This window comes from Rousettus aegyptiacus, unplaced genomic scaffold (assembly GCF_014176215.1).
Source record: "Rousettus aegyptiacus isolate mRouAeg1 unplaced genomic scaffold, mRouAeg1.p scaffold_m13_p_5, whole genome shotgun sequence".
In the NCBI taxonomy this organism is placed as follows: Eukaryota; Metazoa; Chordata; class Mammalia; order Chiroptera; family Pteropodidae; genus Rousettus; species Rousettus aegyptiacus.
The window spans coordinates 60,673,382-60,688,635 of record NW_023416308.1 but is presented as its reverse complement, the minus strand read 5'-3'; the positions used below and the strand labels follow the sequence as shown (position 1 = coordinate 60,688,635).

The 15,254-nt window shown below is 42.9% G+C and overlaps 1 protein-coding gene across 3 annotated transcripts in view; it reads left to right on the top strand.

The window, feature by feature from the left end:
- AMOTL1 (angiomotin like 1) overlaps positions 1-15,254 on the top strand; it is a 119,577-nt gene that overhangs the window by 68,496 nt on the left and 35,827 nt on the right. For all 3 annotated transcript variants that reach the window (XM_016158703.2, XM_016158706.2, XM_036220356.1), the window contains 3 exons: positions 1,892-2,183; positions 8,665-8,809; positions 10,026-10,115. In XM_016158703.2, the coding sequence (XP_016014189.2) occupies positions 1,892-2,183; positions 8,665-8,809; positions 10,026-10,115 (527 nt within the window). The remainder of the gene's footprint in view (positions 1-1,891; positions 2,184-8,664; positions 8,810-10,025; positions 10,116-15,254) is intronic.

Sequence of the window (15,254 nt, the reverse complement as noted above, 5' to 3'; positions counted from 1 at the left end):
GAAGCTCACTTAAGGAAGAAAGAATCTCATTAAGCTCCATGGTTCTCCACCTTCTCTTGGGGAACTTAGATCTCAGTTATTTTCATGTGAAATGGAAGGAGCTTCTGGGCTGAAGGCATAAGGAAATCTAGTTGGGAAGCATCTGCCGAGCTCAGGTGGGGTCTCTGATGTTAGTCAGCTTCCAAAGCAAGGCCTATAAGTAGTTACTGTCAGGTACTGCCGGGTTTATCCTGAGGTCACCGTGTGAATGTCTGTATATCCGTGTAGGGAGGGCTAAGACAACCTTTGTCAAATAGTCTTCTAGAGCAAGGGTCCCCAATCCCCTGGCTGTGAACAGGTATCGGTCTGTGCCATGTTAGGAACTGGGCCACATAGCAAGAGATGAGCAGCGGGCGAGCGAAGCTTCATCTGTATTTACAGCCGCTCCCCAGCACTAGCATCACCACCTCGGCTCCATCTCAGATCATTAGGCATTAAATTCTCATGGGAGCACCGGTCCCTGGTGCCAAAAAGGTTGGGGATTGTTGTTCTAGAGTTTGACATTTAGTTGCCAGGAGTTGGCATTCAGAGGAGCCCTGGCTACAAGAAGTGCTTACAAAATGAGAGGTACGGAGGCTGACAGGGACCAAAAACATTCCAGCAAGTATGCCTAAAAGGAAAATGTAAGGCTAGGCACCCTTCTGGGAAAAAATGAGGCTCGCTCTGAGAGCTTTGCCTGTCGATGGCCACAGGTAACGAGAGGTGACACAGGTAACTGTTACAGATTAGAAGTAGCTGGATCTCCAGAGGACTCAGCCTTTCGAGGCAGAATGTTGGTTTGGGGATTGCTGATAATTTTTAGCACCTGGGTTCTCAGATTGTGACCTGAAGGTTGAAGGAGATCAATAAGAAAACTAGTTTTCTTAAGTCTGCGGAATACAGACACCTGTGGTTGGAGAACTAGATATCAAGACTATCTTTGCTGTCTTTACCTGTAGAAATTGTTAGGTGGCCTTGGTTTAGGCTGAAAGAAAATACAACGGTTCTTATAAAACAGGTTAACAGAACAGTAAGGAGGAAATTGTTAATCTAGAAGTAATTTTTTAAAATTTTCCTCACTTTCTCTCTTCTTATCAATGACATGTACAAAACATGCCCCAAATTCTTCTATTATTTCTCTTCTACTACCCTGCGAGCCTTCGTAAGTTCTCACCTAGACCACACCTAAGCCTCCTCACTGGTTACCTTTCCTGCGTTCTTGCAGCTTCATTGGCTTCTGTTTATGCCCTAAGGGAAGGGCTGACCTTGGCTTACAAAAGCCTTGTCCATCCCTCTGGTCTTACCTTTTGCTGCTTTTGCTGGTTATGTTTTGTGTCTCTTTGCTTTCTTCTAACTTGACCTTGCCCATGAAAAATCCTGATTCCCCTACCTGAAATGTAGGTAGGGGAATGAGGAACCATGGGTACCTTCTTGTCTGTCATTCAGACTTCAGCTCAAGCATCTGCTTCTCAGACACCCCTTCCCTGACCTCTCAGTACAAACCTGCCACTCAGTCATTCACTGTCACGTCATTCTTGCTGTATTCTTTGGAGAGTACTTATTACTTTTCAATACTTTGCTTTGTTTGTTTATTGTTTGATTCCTTGCCGATCTCTCTCCCTGAGAATGTAAGCTTCATGAGAGCAGGGGCCTTATCTGTCTTATCCATTATGTCCCCAGTGACCAGAACGGTGCTGAGTCAGAGGGAGACATTAAATATCTGTGAATGAGGGACTGAGCCTGCTATACTCAGCCCAGCACTGGAAGGTACATTGATGACCTCTGGTACTGGAAGCCATTGGTAGTGCGTATGTTGTTGGGGCTTCCTTGCCTTTCTCTGGAACCTAATTACTGGTCTTCTGTCCCCTTGCAGCCGCCCGTGCCAACTTCCTTTCCCGTCAACCGTGCAGCAGCACAGCCCGATGTCCTCCCAGAACTCCTCCGCCAGTGGGCCTCTGCATGCCACCTCCTTGCCACTTGCACTTCCAGTGACTCTGGCAGCTCCACAGCCCCCTCCTGCCGCCTCCGCCAGCCAGCAGCTTGGTCCAGATGCATTTGCAATTGTGGAGCGAGCCCAGCACATGGTAGAGATACTAACAGAGGAGAACCAGGCGCTTCACCAGGAACTTCAGGGTTACTATGACAATGCCGACAAGCTCCACAAGGTATGGGACTTCCCAAGGGAAGAGAAGGGTGAGGGTTCTCTAGAAGGGACAGAATTCCTTACCTTCTTGTGGGGGGCTGGATTCACTGACTCACTTGCGAACAGTTAACTAGACCCCTTTTATGCCAAGTACTGTGCAAGGCTTTAAGGAGAAAAAATAAATAAGACACGATGCCTGCTTTGAAGGAGCTTACAGTCCAAAAGGGCGGACTTATCTACATTGATGCCTGCAGTAGAAAGTCAGAGGGCTACAGTAGCTACAGCAGAGGTGGCCCTGGACCTGAGATTCAGAAGCTAAGTAGCATTTCCCCAGGTGCACAGTGTGGAAGAGGGAACACTGAGAGTAACACACTAGAATGAGTTGACAGCGACAGGTTTTCCTTCAAATCTGGGAATCTCAGACAAGAACCTTGCAATTGCCCTGTTTGTTTCATTAGCTGGTGTATGCAAAAAGCCATGTTGTCTCAACACTGAAGGTAGAGTACGAGTTACTGCATGCTCTCTTTATGCTTGTGACTTATCGGTGCGAAGATGCTGCGTAATTCCAGCCTGTGTAGTTATCATGGGAATATTAGAATGTATGGCAGCCTTCATTCTTAGGGCTTTATGCTGACAGCCAAAGTCAATAGGAAAATATCCAGCAAGAGTAAACGCTTGTGGGCAGTGATTTCATGATGATCCATGTGTCAGTACCTGAAATGCTGCAGGTAGAACAGAAGAGGTGAGGGGGGCAAAGATAATAGGTGCTCGAGGCAGCCGCAGGTCACCAGCTTCCTTTCTGGCGGCAAGGAGGCGTGTGGTAGAAGGGATCTTATAAATGTCTAAGTGCATGGCTCAGTCCTGGCCAGTCAGGGGCTTTTTTAAAGAGAAGAGGTAGGATTATAAACCCTGCCTGACCACAGGAGCCATTTGGTTCCATATGACAGTTAATGCTCCTAGCTGGCCAGTTAGTATCCACTGTTTAGTAGTGATCTCTCTGGTAAAGCCCAGTCTTTTTGCTCATTAGCGTTTCAGAACAACCAACTCCTCTGATTTCTTGAGGGCTGGCAGTAAATCGCCAGGAGCAGTGGGTTTGATGGTATGACTGTTCACAGACAGACTCTGCCTCAGCACGTTTGTGTGGCTCTTCCACTGAAAAGGTCTGGAGCTCCCTGGAGTCAAGACCAAACTTGGCTCAGAGAGCTCTGGCTGCCTTTATTGGAGGGGGAAAAATGAGAGCCAGAAACAAATGGGTTGCTTAAAGATTGCGTCCTCATTCCCACCCCTGTTACACCCTTAGAAGTTGGGAAACAAGTGTGCTGTTTCCTGGCCTTGGCTGTAAGTCAGTGCTCAGGCCCCAGCTTGCCTCTGACACCTCACCGGGCAGCTTCTCTGCAAGTACGGTCTGAAAATTGGAAAGGACCAACTCAGCACTTCTGAGAAATAAGTGATTCTTTCTTCTCCCTAATGGAGCTCTGTGGCAGCCATGTCCAGAATTACGTGGACCCACCTGAGGGCAGACTTGGGTTCTGGGTCTTTTCACATGGATATTTTTGAACAGTTACATGGAGGGTACAGAAATTGGGAGGTCTTGTTCTTCTTCATTGACCTTTTAATTAATATATACTTTGCTGACCTGTCACATATATATCTCTTTCTTGATGTTGATACACATTTCTATTTTGAAAAACAAAACAAATCTCCCAGGGACTCATGTTCCCTGCACGAAGGGTGATTCTTAAAGGTTGTGGCCAAAAGGATTTTGATGCCTTCTGAAAAAGGATAAAAATCTAAAGCAGTTTGCCTTCTGGAACCCAAAACTTCTTCAGTCCCTTGAATATCATAAATGGTTCTTTTTTTTACATTTTTACATTTTATTGGTCTGTCATGTAAAACTGGAATTGTGAATTTAAAAACTCAGATTTTGACGAATACTTGAGCTACTCATCACTAGTTCTATAGCTGGCTGTTCTCAACAGCCAGGACCAGGAGACAGAAATGCTGCACAAACTCTGGGACTTAACATTTTGTGGCTTGTGTTCCCAGGATCATCCTAGTCTCAGGCCTTCCCTTGGCGCTGACCTCACCACTTAGCTGTCCCTAAGCCTTAGGTCTGGGGAGAGGACTATCGGATGAGGTGACAGCTTTGCTTCTCAGTGGCAAGGACCCCCACTTTGGGTGGAGCCATTGTACTGTGTCGTAGGATGTGGCTGCCCCCGTGCCAGCAATAACATCCAATCTGGGATCCTTGTGCACTAGGAGCACTCGCAGGGAACCAAAAATAGATGAATTTTTAATTGCAGGGCTTAGCTTATGCACACTGTGCCAGGAGCGTGGCAGGAAGAACAAGTAAACCCGGAGACTGCCAAAGCACAGCCTAGGTAGGCAGACCCTGCTTCTAGAGGCACAAGGTGGTGACTGTCACTATTAGTGTTGGAATGAGGGTTGAGGACCCCCAGAAAGAGCAGCTGCTCTTCAGTTATTTCCTTTTGGTCACTCATTTGGCTTCTCTTTCCTCCCAGTTTCCCTGAAACATGATTAATTGTTGGAGTTTCCAGCAAGACCAGACTGTGGGCTGTTGCGTGGGTTGGCCTTAGAAGCCATCGGGGTGTATGTAGATGGATATTTGAAGGGAAAGAGCTTGAAGGCATTTGAAGGCATTTACGGTTACCCTAGGCTTGCTTTACTGAAGACCCTCTTTTGTCAGTGTGATACGGTGGCTTCGATTGGGCAGTCTGCGACTTGGACAGCAAGCCTGTCTTTGATCCTGAGCTGAACATAGGAAGTTGCTCAGGGAAAAAGCCAGTATCTAGAGTTTGGAATGGCTGAGATTTTCCCAGGGCCCTTCCCTGCCCATTTGTTTCTAGGGGCAGGGCTTTCTACTCTGCTCGCAGTTCTGTTTCTGGGACAGTGAGTGCTTCTCTGTGAGTTCAGGGGCTCTTAATGGCCTGGCCTAAGAGTTTCCTGACATCTGGGCTGGATGAAAACTGTGAAGGCAAACCCAGTATTCTCTTCATATGATCAGACTCAGACTCTGAACTGTCCCAGATGGATTTTATATCAAAGCAAGCCTGTCCAATCTTCTCTTCATCTTTAACAAACATCAGGGAAGACTTAAGATGCTCTGGGCATGGGGAATATGAAGAAGAGGGTGTGGTTCTCTTTCTGAAAAAAATGTGCAATCAGAAATCATAGAGCATTAGAGATAAAAAATTTTAAATGATTCTGGCCCAATTTCCCATCCCTTGGGAATTTTTGCTTCATGTCCCTGAGCAGAGGTCATTCATTTCTTATTTGACTGCTCCCAGAGAAGGGAAGCTCACTAGTGGGCATAGTACACTTCTGGAAAATGTGGTTAGGAAATTCTTATGTTGAATCAAAATCTGCATCTCTTTAACTTCCTAGTCTGGTTGTCATTCTGTCCTCCATAACCACACTGAAGGAGACTAATCTTTCTCCATCGTGATGCAAAATGCATATGCGCATCCAAATTTCGGTCAGGCAAATAGAACAGATGAGAACACAATGAAATCAGATGGAGGCAAGTTCCTGTGGGTGGTGTGGTTGAGGAGAGCTTCCTAGGTGTCCTGCACTTGAAGCGTGCTCTCACAGTGGGAGGTGGACACCTCAGGCTTCAGGGTCCTCTCAGCTTCGGAAGGGACTGTCCTTGTAGCATGCCCATCTCTCTGAAAACAAAGACCACCTTTTAGAGATGAAATTAGCATAGAAATGGTGGTACGTTTTGGAGCCATCTCTTTGGAAAACAAAATTAAAAGGAAGGAACATAATTTGTGGTAGAACTATGGACAGGATTCAGGACATGTTGTCCCCTCTACTGCCACATTCCTGACAGTTCATAGTCTCTTTTGAAGAAACAGAAAAGCCTTGTTGAAAAGAGGGGACCATGGAAGAACCAATTCTGGTATTAGGAACCCTTGGAGAAAATAACATGGTACTGACAGGAGCCTTGGTGTTCTTGGCTTCACCCCGGTTGGCTGCCACTCAGCAGAAGCCCTGATGCTCTCCAGCCTTTTCATTGACCTTCCAGATGTGTCCTGGTTCCATTGTAGCCTCTGAGGGCATGGCCCACATTCCTTCTCCTTCAGGTTTTTAGCTTCCTGCCTTATGGCACCACTGGCTTCAGTCTCTCTCACTGGTTCTTCCTGCCCCATCTACTCCCACAGTGTCGATGCTCCCTGTCGTTGGCCCTCTGCTCTCCTGTTCATGTCCCTAAGTGCTTTCCATTGTATGACTTCATCTGTCATCTACACGCAGTGACAAAACTGCTTTCCTGACTTTCAGACCTGTGTCCTCACCTACTAGCTAGAAATCCTTGCCAAGAGGTTCTGCTGCCTCCCCAGACCACAGTATCTCCAAAACCCAACTGGTTTCCTTCCTTTGGTAAACCTGTTTCTCTTATAATCATTGATCTTGGTTAAGTCTTATTACTTCATCTTCTAAGTTATGGATGTCTATGTTGTCTGACTTCTTTCTTCCTTACTGTCCAGACCAGTCACTAAGACCTATTGATTCTACTCGGTGTCTGGAATTTGTCCCAGTTCCACACTGTTGTCATCTGTCGTTGCACTGTTTATATTAGCTTCTTACCTGGGCTTCTTTTCTCCTGTCTCATCTCCCCACCCACACCCTCCAACTCCATCCTTTAGTTTGATCTCTTTAAAACCTCAGGTAAGATCATGCCGCGCTTCTGCTAATACGGTAGTTATGTCGTCCCCAGGCCCTCCCACCCCCATCATTCTTCCTTGTACATGACGTCTTCCTTTTTGTCCCCAACTCCTGCCGCTTGCACCTTGCTCTCATCCCCTAGGCTACCTGTCATGTCAGAGACATGTACTTTTTTTCGTGGCTGTGTCTTGGCTCCTGTCCTATCTTCTGCCTACGGTGCCAAGACCCTTTTGGCCTCGTCTTTTCTGCTTGGCAAATTCCTGTTTATCCTTCAAGACTCATCTTAAATGGCATTTTCTGTGAAATCTGTGTTAAAGAAACTCCTCCTCACCCCTGCAAAATTGCTTTATCTCTAGGCTGTGGAGAGCATTGCAGTGCCACACCCCTTATGACATTGCAGTGTAGAAGTGTGTGCATCTGGGCGCAGGCCAACACTAGACCTTGAGCTCTTAAAGGCCAGAAATGGTCTTACTTAATTCTGCATCCTTGGCACCCAGACACATAGTAAGGGTACCATAGAGAACTGTTATGGTATGGTTTATTTATAGGAATCTTGGCAGGGACTTTCTAATCTGAGTAATTGGGGCTCAGGCAATTGGGGCGCCTGGCTCGTGGGGTCTGTAGAGAGACCAAAAATAAGCAACAGGTCTCTTGGTGCCCAGTGAGGGGCAGTAGTGCTCTCAACCCTGCCTGCTTTGCTTTTCGTTCTGACATTTAGCAGCAGTTCATCAAGGTCCCATGTTGGCAGACACTCTTTATTCTTACCCCTGCATTTATGATACACAACAGTAAAATGGGGTTTATTGATATCTACTTCAAAAACACAATATTATATTAGACTCCTGTTATCCAAGTTATGGCTGCTTGTTTGTTATACCTTTCTTTACATGTGTCATAGGGTAAAGGCTCTCCCAGTTACAGCTCTTGATTTAGCGAAGTACCAAAAAAATGGTTTTAGTCCCATATCTTTAATTCCTTTATATAAAGAGATTTTCTGCGGTATATTTGTTTCCAATTGGATACAAGTCCATTAGTCCTTTATATAGATAATTTCATAGAAAAAGGGGTAAAAATGCTAAGTAAAGCAGTGTCTCCTCAAGTGGGTTTTTCATTCCTTTAGGGATGGATTGGAAGGTCTCCGCAAGAATACTGTACTTGCATTCTAGAAACTTGTGATTCTATTTGTGGTCCTTTAGTTTTTTTGTACTTTTATATTTTCCCTTATGTTAACCAGGAATAATAAGAATCGTTATAAATTTCCATACAGAATATAAGAGATTTAAGTTATGTTTAATTTCACCCCTTCCTGATATTTCTACAGAGGGATGTTTCCAAGGTGCCATCAGATGGTCTAGCCAGATGTGAACCTACTATTTACACATTCCCAGCATAACACTTAGAGGCCAGATGGAGGCAGGAGGTGGAAGTGAAGTCGATTTACACCAGGGGTCCCCAATCCCTGGGCCATGGACTGGTACCAGTCCACGGCCTGCTAGGAACTGGGCTGTACAGCAGGACGTAAGCGGTTGGTGAATAAGCGAAGCTTCATCTGTGTTTGCAGCTGCTCCCCAGCGCTAGCATCACCGCCTCAGCTCCACCTCAGATGATCAGACGTTAGCTTCTCGTAGGAGCACCAGTCCCTGGTGCCAAAAAGGTTGGGGACCGCTGAATTACACGATTTGGTAGACACAAAACTTGAGATGCAGTAAGGACTACATTAAAGATACAACCTTCGCACTTGGAATGTCAGAGTCAGTGTAACTAAGGCACCAATGTGAATGTCAGAGTCCCATTTTCATGCCTCTTGTTTCTTTCAGTTTGAAAAAGAACTTCAGAGGATTTCTGAAGCCTACGAGAGTCTAGTCAAGTCTACCACCAAGCGAGAGTCACTGGACAAGGCGATGAGAAACAAACTGGAGGGCGAGATTCGAAGACTTCATGATTTCAACAGAGACCTCCGAGGCATGCTAAGTTCCATTCATGCCCTCTCTACCCCAAACTGTCCATGTAGCTAACAGCCTGACTTCAGATTGTGTTAGATAATCTTGTAAATTCCAACCACCTGGGGAAAGGGCGCTCAGAGAGCAGAATGGTTCTTTTCTGCCTTGTAGGTTGTAGGTCGTAGGTCGTAGCATTAGGCCTGAAAAGTGACGACCTCTGTGAGAAGTGAGGGAGTACACGTGTGGCTCCTTCTCACTTTAAAAGTACTTGTCAGCGACTCATGACCATGTGAATGGGATCGTTTGAAAAGACCAGTGTTGGATGCATAGCCCTTCCACATCAAGCTGAGTCATTTAGTGGCATTCTTTAAAAGCTTTGCTAGCTGCAGAATAAAAAACAGAACTAGACTTATGTCCTTCTTGGGAGAAAATAAAGGCCCACAGTTGTGAGAAACTAGGAGCTACCTGCTACAGGGTCTTGACAAACCCCAACATGCAAAATGATTTAACCCATACTTTACTTTTCGTCAGCCAAGCCACTTTTCAGTGGCTTAGTATGTCACAATACTCAAGGTACTGGTAGTCTCCAGTAGTTAGATCCTACCTTTTCTGTTACTGTTAACCGTTTTGTCTTGAATGTCATAGACTTTCGGTAAAGACTTGTTAAACTGAATTATCTAATCAAGTAAATGAAGATTTACCAGGTGGTTTGAATAAACATAGAACTATGTAGACTCTTCATCAATTAGATCATTTTGACTTTTTTCTTTTTTTTTTTTTTGTTGGTGTTTATTTAATTGCTGTTTTTATCACTATTATTATTATTTTTGGTTCCAAAATACAGATAGCACTCACTGGCTAAAACAGAGGGCTGATGATCAAGGTTAGACTAGGGCTGGGTTTGTGAGGTCAAGGAGACTCGACTCCCTTTGCAAGGATTCAAATCAGAGTTTTGCCAGCCTTGCAGGCAGCAAAGCAGGCTTTTCTCAGAACCTGTTCTTAGCTGCCTCCTGCTGGTGCATGCCTTGGCATTCAGTTGCATAAAGGCACAGCGTGGCATCTGGAGACTTTCCTTTTGATATTTTGGGAGGTATTTTTTCTCCCCAAAAGTTGTTCAGTTTTGGGCTCCTGCCTGAGCATCTCTTCATACCCAGCTCTTGGCTCCCATTTCATTTCTAGTTTGATGATGACTTAGATCCATATGCATTTCTTTGTAATCATTTTCTCTTTGTGCACAGATCGACTGGAGACTGCCAACAGGCAGCTGTCCAGCAGGGAGTATGACGGGCACGAAGACAGAGCTGCAGAGGGCCTTTATGCTTCCCAGAGTGAGTCTCCATATTTATCTATCCCAAAGTTGATATTTTTAAAAGCTGGAGGCCTGAGAAAAGAATCATGTTAATTTTAGGTAGGTTTTCAGTTGTGTGCTCTTTGTTTTTATATTTAGCATGTAAGCTGTTGGGCCTCCTAGGTCTGCCAGAGACAAAGCCGGAGTCGATATGTGATATTTCAGTAATGTTTATTCTGACCTTCTGACCCAGGTTGCCTAAATGATCATGTCATATATCTCCATATGTGATGCTCATTTTCAAAAGCTTTTGAGCTCATTCCAGCCAGGAATAAAATGAAGAGTAGCTTTCTGGGCCTCTACATTTATTGGGAGAATATTGCAGTAATTTCACCAAAGGCAAATGATAGAATCAAATGGATTTTGAGAAACCATTGGTCAAAATTTGAATTTCTGAAAATCCATTGTACAAGTCAGAAATGTAAAAATCCAACTGTCAAGCTGTTTAGAGAATTGAATTTGTTTCTATATTATAATTCTCAACAATATTATGAGTTAACTAAACTAAAGACTGAACAACAAAAAGTCACTTATTTAGACATTGTATAATGGTGGTATTCTGGTGCTTTGGTCCTTCAATACAGAATACATTTTCAAAGCTGGGAAATAATTGCTTGAATTTTCAAATTTTCATTAATGTTTGGCTGAGGTGAAGGTCTTTTGTTTCCCCCATATTTACATGTGGTTGCACTCCAATTATTAGTCTCAGTTTCATTTTTTAAATTCTGTTTCGGCAAGTAGACACTAGTACTGTCTAGGGCTTGTGCATCAAATCCTTTGTAGTCTTGCAGTAAGTGAATTGGCCTCTGCTCCAGATTCATATAAGAGGCTATATTGGTATCTTGAATTGTTTACTCTCCTAACAGAGTTTATCCCTTCTTATGAGTACAGTAGATTTACCATCTCATGTGAGCTTTTATTTGAAAAATGAGTCATATGTACCATTTGCATTTAGGATTTTGACACCTTACTTTTAGATGACCATATTCCTTGGTAGAGTAAGTACCTTTGTGGCAGTTATATTAGCAGTGTCACTCTGCTGATACTCTACCTTCTTTCAAAGGATATTATTTTGTCACTTAATTCAGATCAAAATGGGAAAGCCAATTAGTTTCGTCTGACGGGCATTTGTTCTAGCTTCCTAGCCCAGGCTCTTCCTGATGGAGTAATAGAATTTGGTGTCGTGTGAGTTTAGAAATGTTCCTGAAGACTTCAACCTTCTGGTTCAAAGCTAAAACATCAATAATCCAGGCACAGAGGCCTTTTTAGCTTTATAGGCAATGATTTGCTCTGTGTAAATATGCTCTATTGTGTTCCAAAGGCATAAACGAGAGATTCCAGAGGCATTTTTCAACTGCTTACAGATATCTCAGTGTTGAAGTGTGATATAATTGAACCTAGGTAGGGCATTTGAAGCATTTGAAGCTAACAATGATATCTAACCAATTTTTCAATACCTAATCTTTATGGGATACTTTATCCCTTTATCGTGTTATGTAATTATTTGCATTAGCTTTTCCTTTCCTTGGTGTGGCCATGAGATGGACGAGATATTATTTCAAATTTATAGATAGGTATTTTTCTTAGTGAGTTGTAAGAACTCTTTGTATATTAAGGAAATTAGCATGTTGCCTACCATATGTTGCAGATATTTTCCCCAGTTTTTTTTTTCTTGTCTTTGATTATAGCGTCCTGTATTTTACAGAAGATTTTTTAAAGTAGCTATATTTATGACTTTTTGGGTTTTATGTCATGATGAGAAATGCTTTTTCCCACTCCAGGAGTATAAAAGTATTCACCTACGTTTTCTTAAAATATGTTTATGATTTCATTGTCTGCAGAGCTTATATTTTAGAAGCTAGTTAAGGAAGCACAGTAGAAGAGAAATTCATAAGGGACCAAACCAGAGTCAAGTAGATTAGTTAACAGGTATTTTAACTAGTATTTAGGTGAGAGGGTTAGAGGTTCTGAACTAAGACAGAAGTAGAAATGGAGACTAGAGGACAGATAAGCGAGTGACAGATTTGGAGGACTTGGTGACCAACCAAACAATGACAGTAAGAGAGAGAGAAAGAGAAAGGAATGTGACTAGAATAGCTAGATGGCTAGTCGCTCCTTTATCAATAAAAAAGCAGAAGGAGCAATTTGGGATTAGACAATGAGTTAAGTTTGAGCAAGTTGAGTCACCGCAGGCTGCAGCCCATCACTAAGTGAGCAGGTATAACAATAGGTGCAGACGTACCCGGAAGGCTCGCAATGGGTGGCGCCTCTGTCAGGTTTTCATTTCAGTATGTAGGTACAGAATGGCAGGCATGAATTACTACCTCCCTTCTTGGTTATTAATGTGTTCCATTATCTGTATAGTCTTTTGAAGCTCTATTATTAGAATACTTTTCAAATGCCTAGTAATCATAATTATAAGCATTGCGCACTCAAGAGGAGCCATCTTTTTCAAATGAATCTTTTGAGATCTTGCATTTGTCTAAGAGAAAGACAAGACTGCACGGCAGATAGTAGTGATTGCTCTGGATAATGCATACCAAGGAGCTAAGGCTCGATTGAAAAGCCTCTGATAATCACCTCGGCCAGTGGAAAAGTTAGAAGGAAGGGAAAAGTAGTGAATAACATGTTTGATTTTTTTTTTTTTCTTGCTAGGAGTACAGGTCCAAGAACACCCAAGGCACTCTTCCATAAAGCACTCTCAGTTGATGAAGGGGAAGGTCCTTCCTGGCCTGCTTTCTAAGTTTCCCTGCTGTCCAGGGTAGTTTTCCTATAAAGACTGAGCTCTACTCTTCTGTTGGAGCCTGATGAAGGCGTTGGTGAACTGCCTGGGCAGTTACCACTTAGCTTTATAGGTTAAGATGAACATTCGACAGGGTGATGATTGTTATGAGATCTGTCTATGTTAAAAATCTTGCCTAAAGTGCTGAGGAATTTGATGGCTGTCAGGAATTGTCATCTCCATCACGTCCTGGTGTTGCATTGTTTTCACTGGAGGAATTGAGTTTTGTTTGTTTTCTGGTTTTGCTTGTTTGTTTTCCAAATGTTTTTATAGCTAAATTGCTCCTGAAAAACAGAACATCTAGCCAATTCTGGTTTGGTCTGGCTATGTGAAACTGGAGTTTTTTTGTCCTTTAACTTCTTTAACTTACTGAGGTTTCTGGTTTTTCTATTCATTTATTTGTCATGTACGTGCGGGCATGCGCGCACACACATACGCACAACAGAATTAGGCTGCTGTCCACCAAAGGCGGAGCCCTGGCAATGTCATCATTCTTAGCTCTGTCTTCTCAGTAAGTTGGACTTTTAAATCATTCTTTCTGAAAATTGATAATTCTGAAGAATTCCCATCATGATTAGGCCAGAAAGCCAAAAATGAAACCTTAGATGTGGGGGAACTAGATGGGTAGAGATGATCTTATTATGTTCTTGTGTTACATGGGAACAGGTTAGCTCTAGTTATTCCAGCATAAAGCCAAGTTGCATTCTAGGAAGCCCAAGCGCTTCTCTCTATCTCTCTAGGGTTCTTTAGGCCCCACGGGTTGAGCATATTTGGTTAAAATTAAGTCTGTGTGATTAGATTTTGGCCATTAAATAGTCTCTCTTTCTAAGAAAAGAAGATTTTTTTTTTGAACATTCAGTTATTCATTTAAATTGATGAGTAATGAGTAACTAACGGATTTGATTTCCCTTATAATTCCCATAAGTTTAACAACAAAAAAAAAAAAATGTGAGACCACCCTGTTTTAAAAATAATAGTAATTTACCACTTTTAATGTATCTTGTAATCGTTATCTTAGTATTGAATCTTATTTTTGATGTTCTGTCTCTTGTAGAACATGAAAGAGACTAAAGTAATTTCCTTTAAAAAAAAAAGTCCCTTTGGCTTTTGTATTTCCTATAGGGGCTTGTGTGAAACCCAAAGCAGAAATTACAATGATATAAACGTTAATTCTGTTGATTCACAAGGAACAACAGGAGGTTATTTTGAATCCTTCATTACATCATGTCATAGGTTTCTGTCAGGCTTGGTTAGGAAGGACATGTTAGTTGTCGTCAGGTGGGGGCTCACTGGTTTACCTCCCGTGGGTCCGCCAGCACCTGCGTCTCCTCCTGGCTCAGTGCAGAGCTCCTGCTACAGCGCTTACTCTGTCTGCATTTGGTATGGGCACTGTTTATTTGCATGGACCTTCTCCTGGCGGTGGGAGAACTATAGGCATTCTTTACCAATATCCATCCCCGGTGCTCACTAAAACCCCTGAATCTTTATGTACCTAACACTCAGTAAATGTTTATTGAAGGGATGAATAAAAGTGGAAAATCCTTGTAACAATGGGCTTGGAATTCTCTTCATGCAGCGTCAGTGTTAAAATGTTCTTTTAGCTCAATGTCTCTCAGTTATGTTGGGAGATACCCCAGGTTGTCTTCAGTTATTCCAAGGCATTAGGCAAAATTATTAAAAGAAATACTATCGGAACAGAAGCAACTTAATACTGCTAGAATTCTCTTTTGCCTTCCTTGTTCTCTCCTTCCTTTTCTTTTTTTTTCCCCAAGTAGGAGGATACTCAGGTACAGGGAATTTTTTCAATATTAGAAACAGTAGTATTTTTCATGAAAAATTTTTGTGATATAGTTGATTTCTGGTTCCCTTGACTCCTTCTTTTTTACTCTGGTATAGATATGTTGGAGGTGACAGTGACCGTGGTATATAAAGGTTTTTGTAGCAACCAGCCAGATGCTCACACTGACCAATCCACAGACCATGACAGACACCATGGACCAGCGCCTGGGCAAAGGGGCAGAAATTGTCCACGAAGCCTACCAAGGTGGCATCATTTAAATCAAGAAAATTTTCTTGCCCTAAATTAACTGATTCTCCTTTAAGATGATGCCTACACTTAGTAGGACTCTGCAATTCTAAAAATAAAAGATTTTATAGGCACAGCCTCAAGGAAATAATTTTGGATCAGTTTCTGCCGCTTCTGATTCCTGGGTTCTCAATAACAGGTTCAGTGATTCTGAAGTTAGATGCTTAATCTCCCTGCACCTCCATTTCATCCAAAGAAATGGGGAAATAAATCTCCTAATTTAGCCAGCAGAACTCTGAGGAATAACCAGT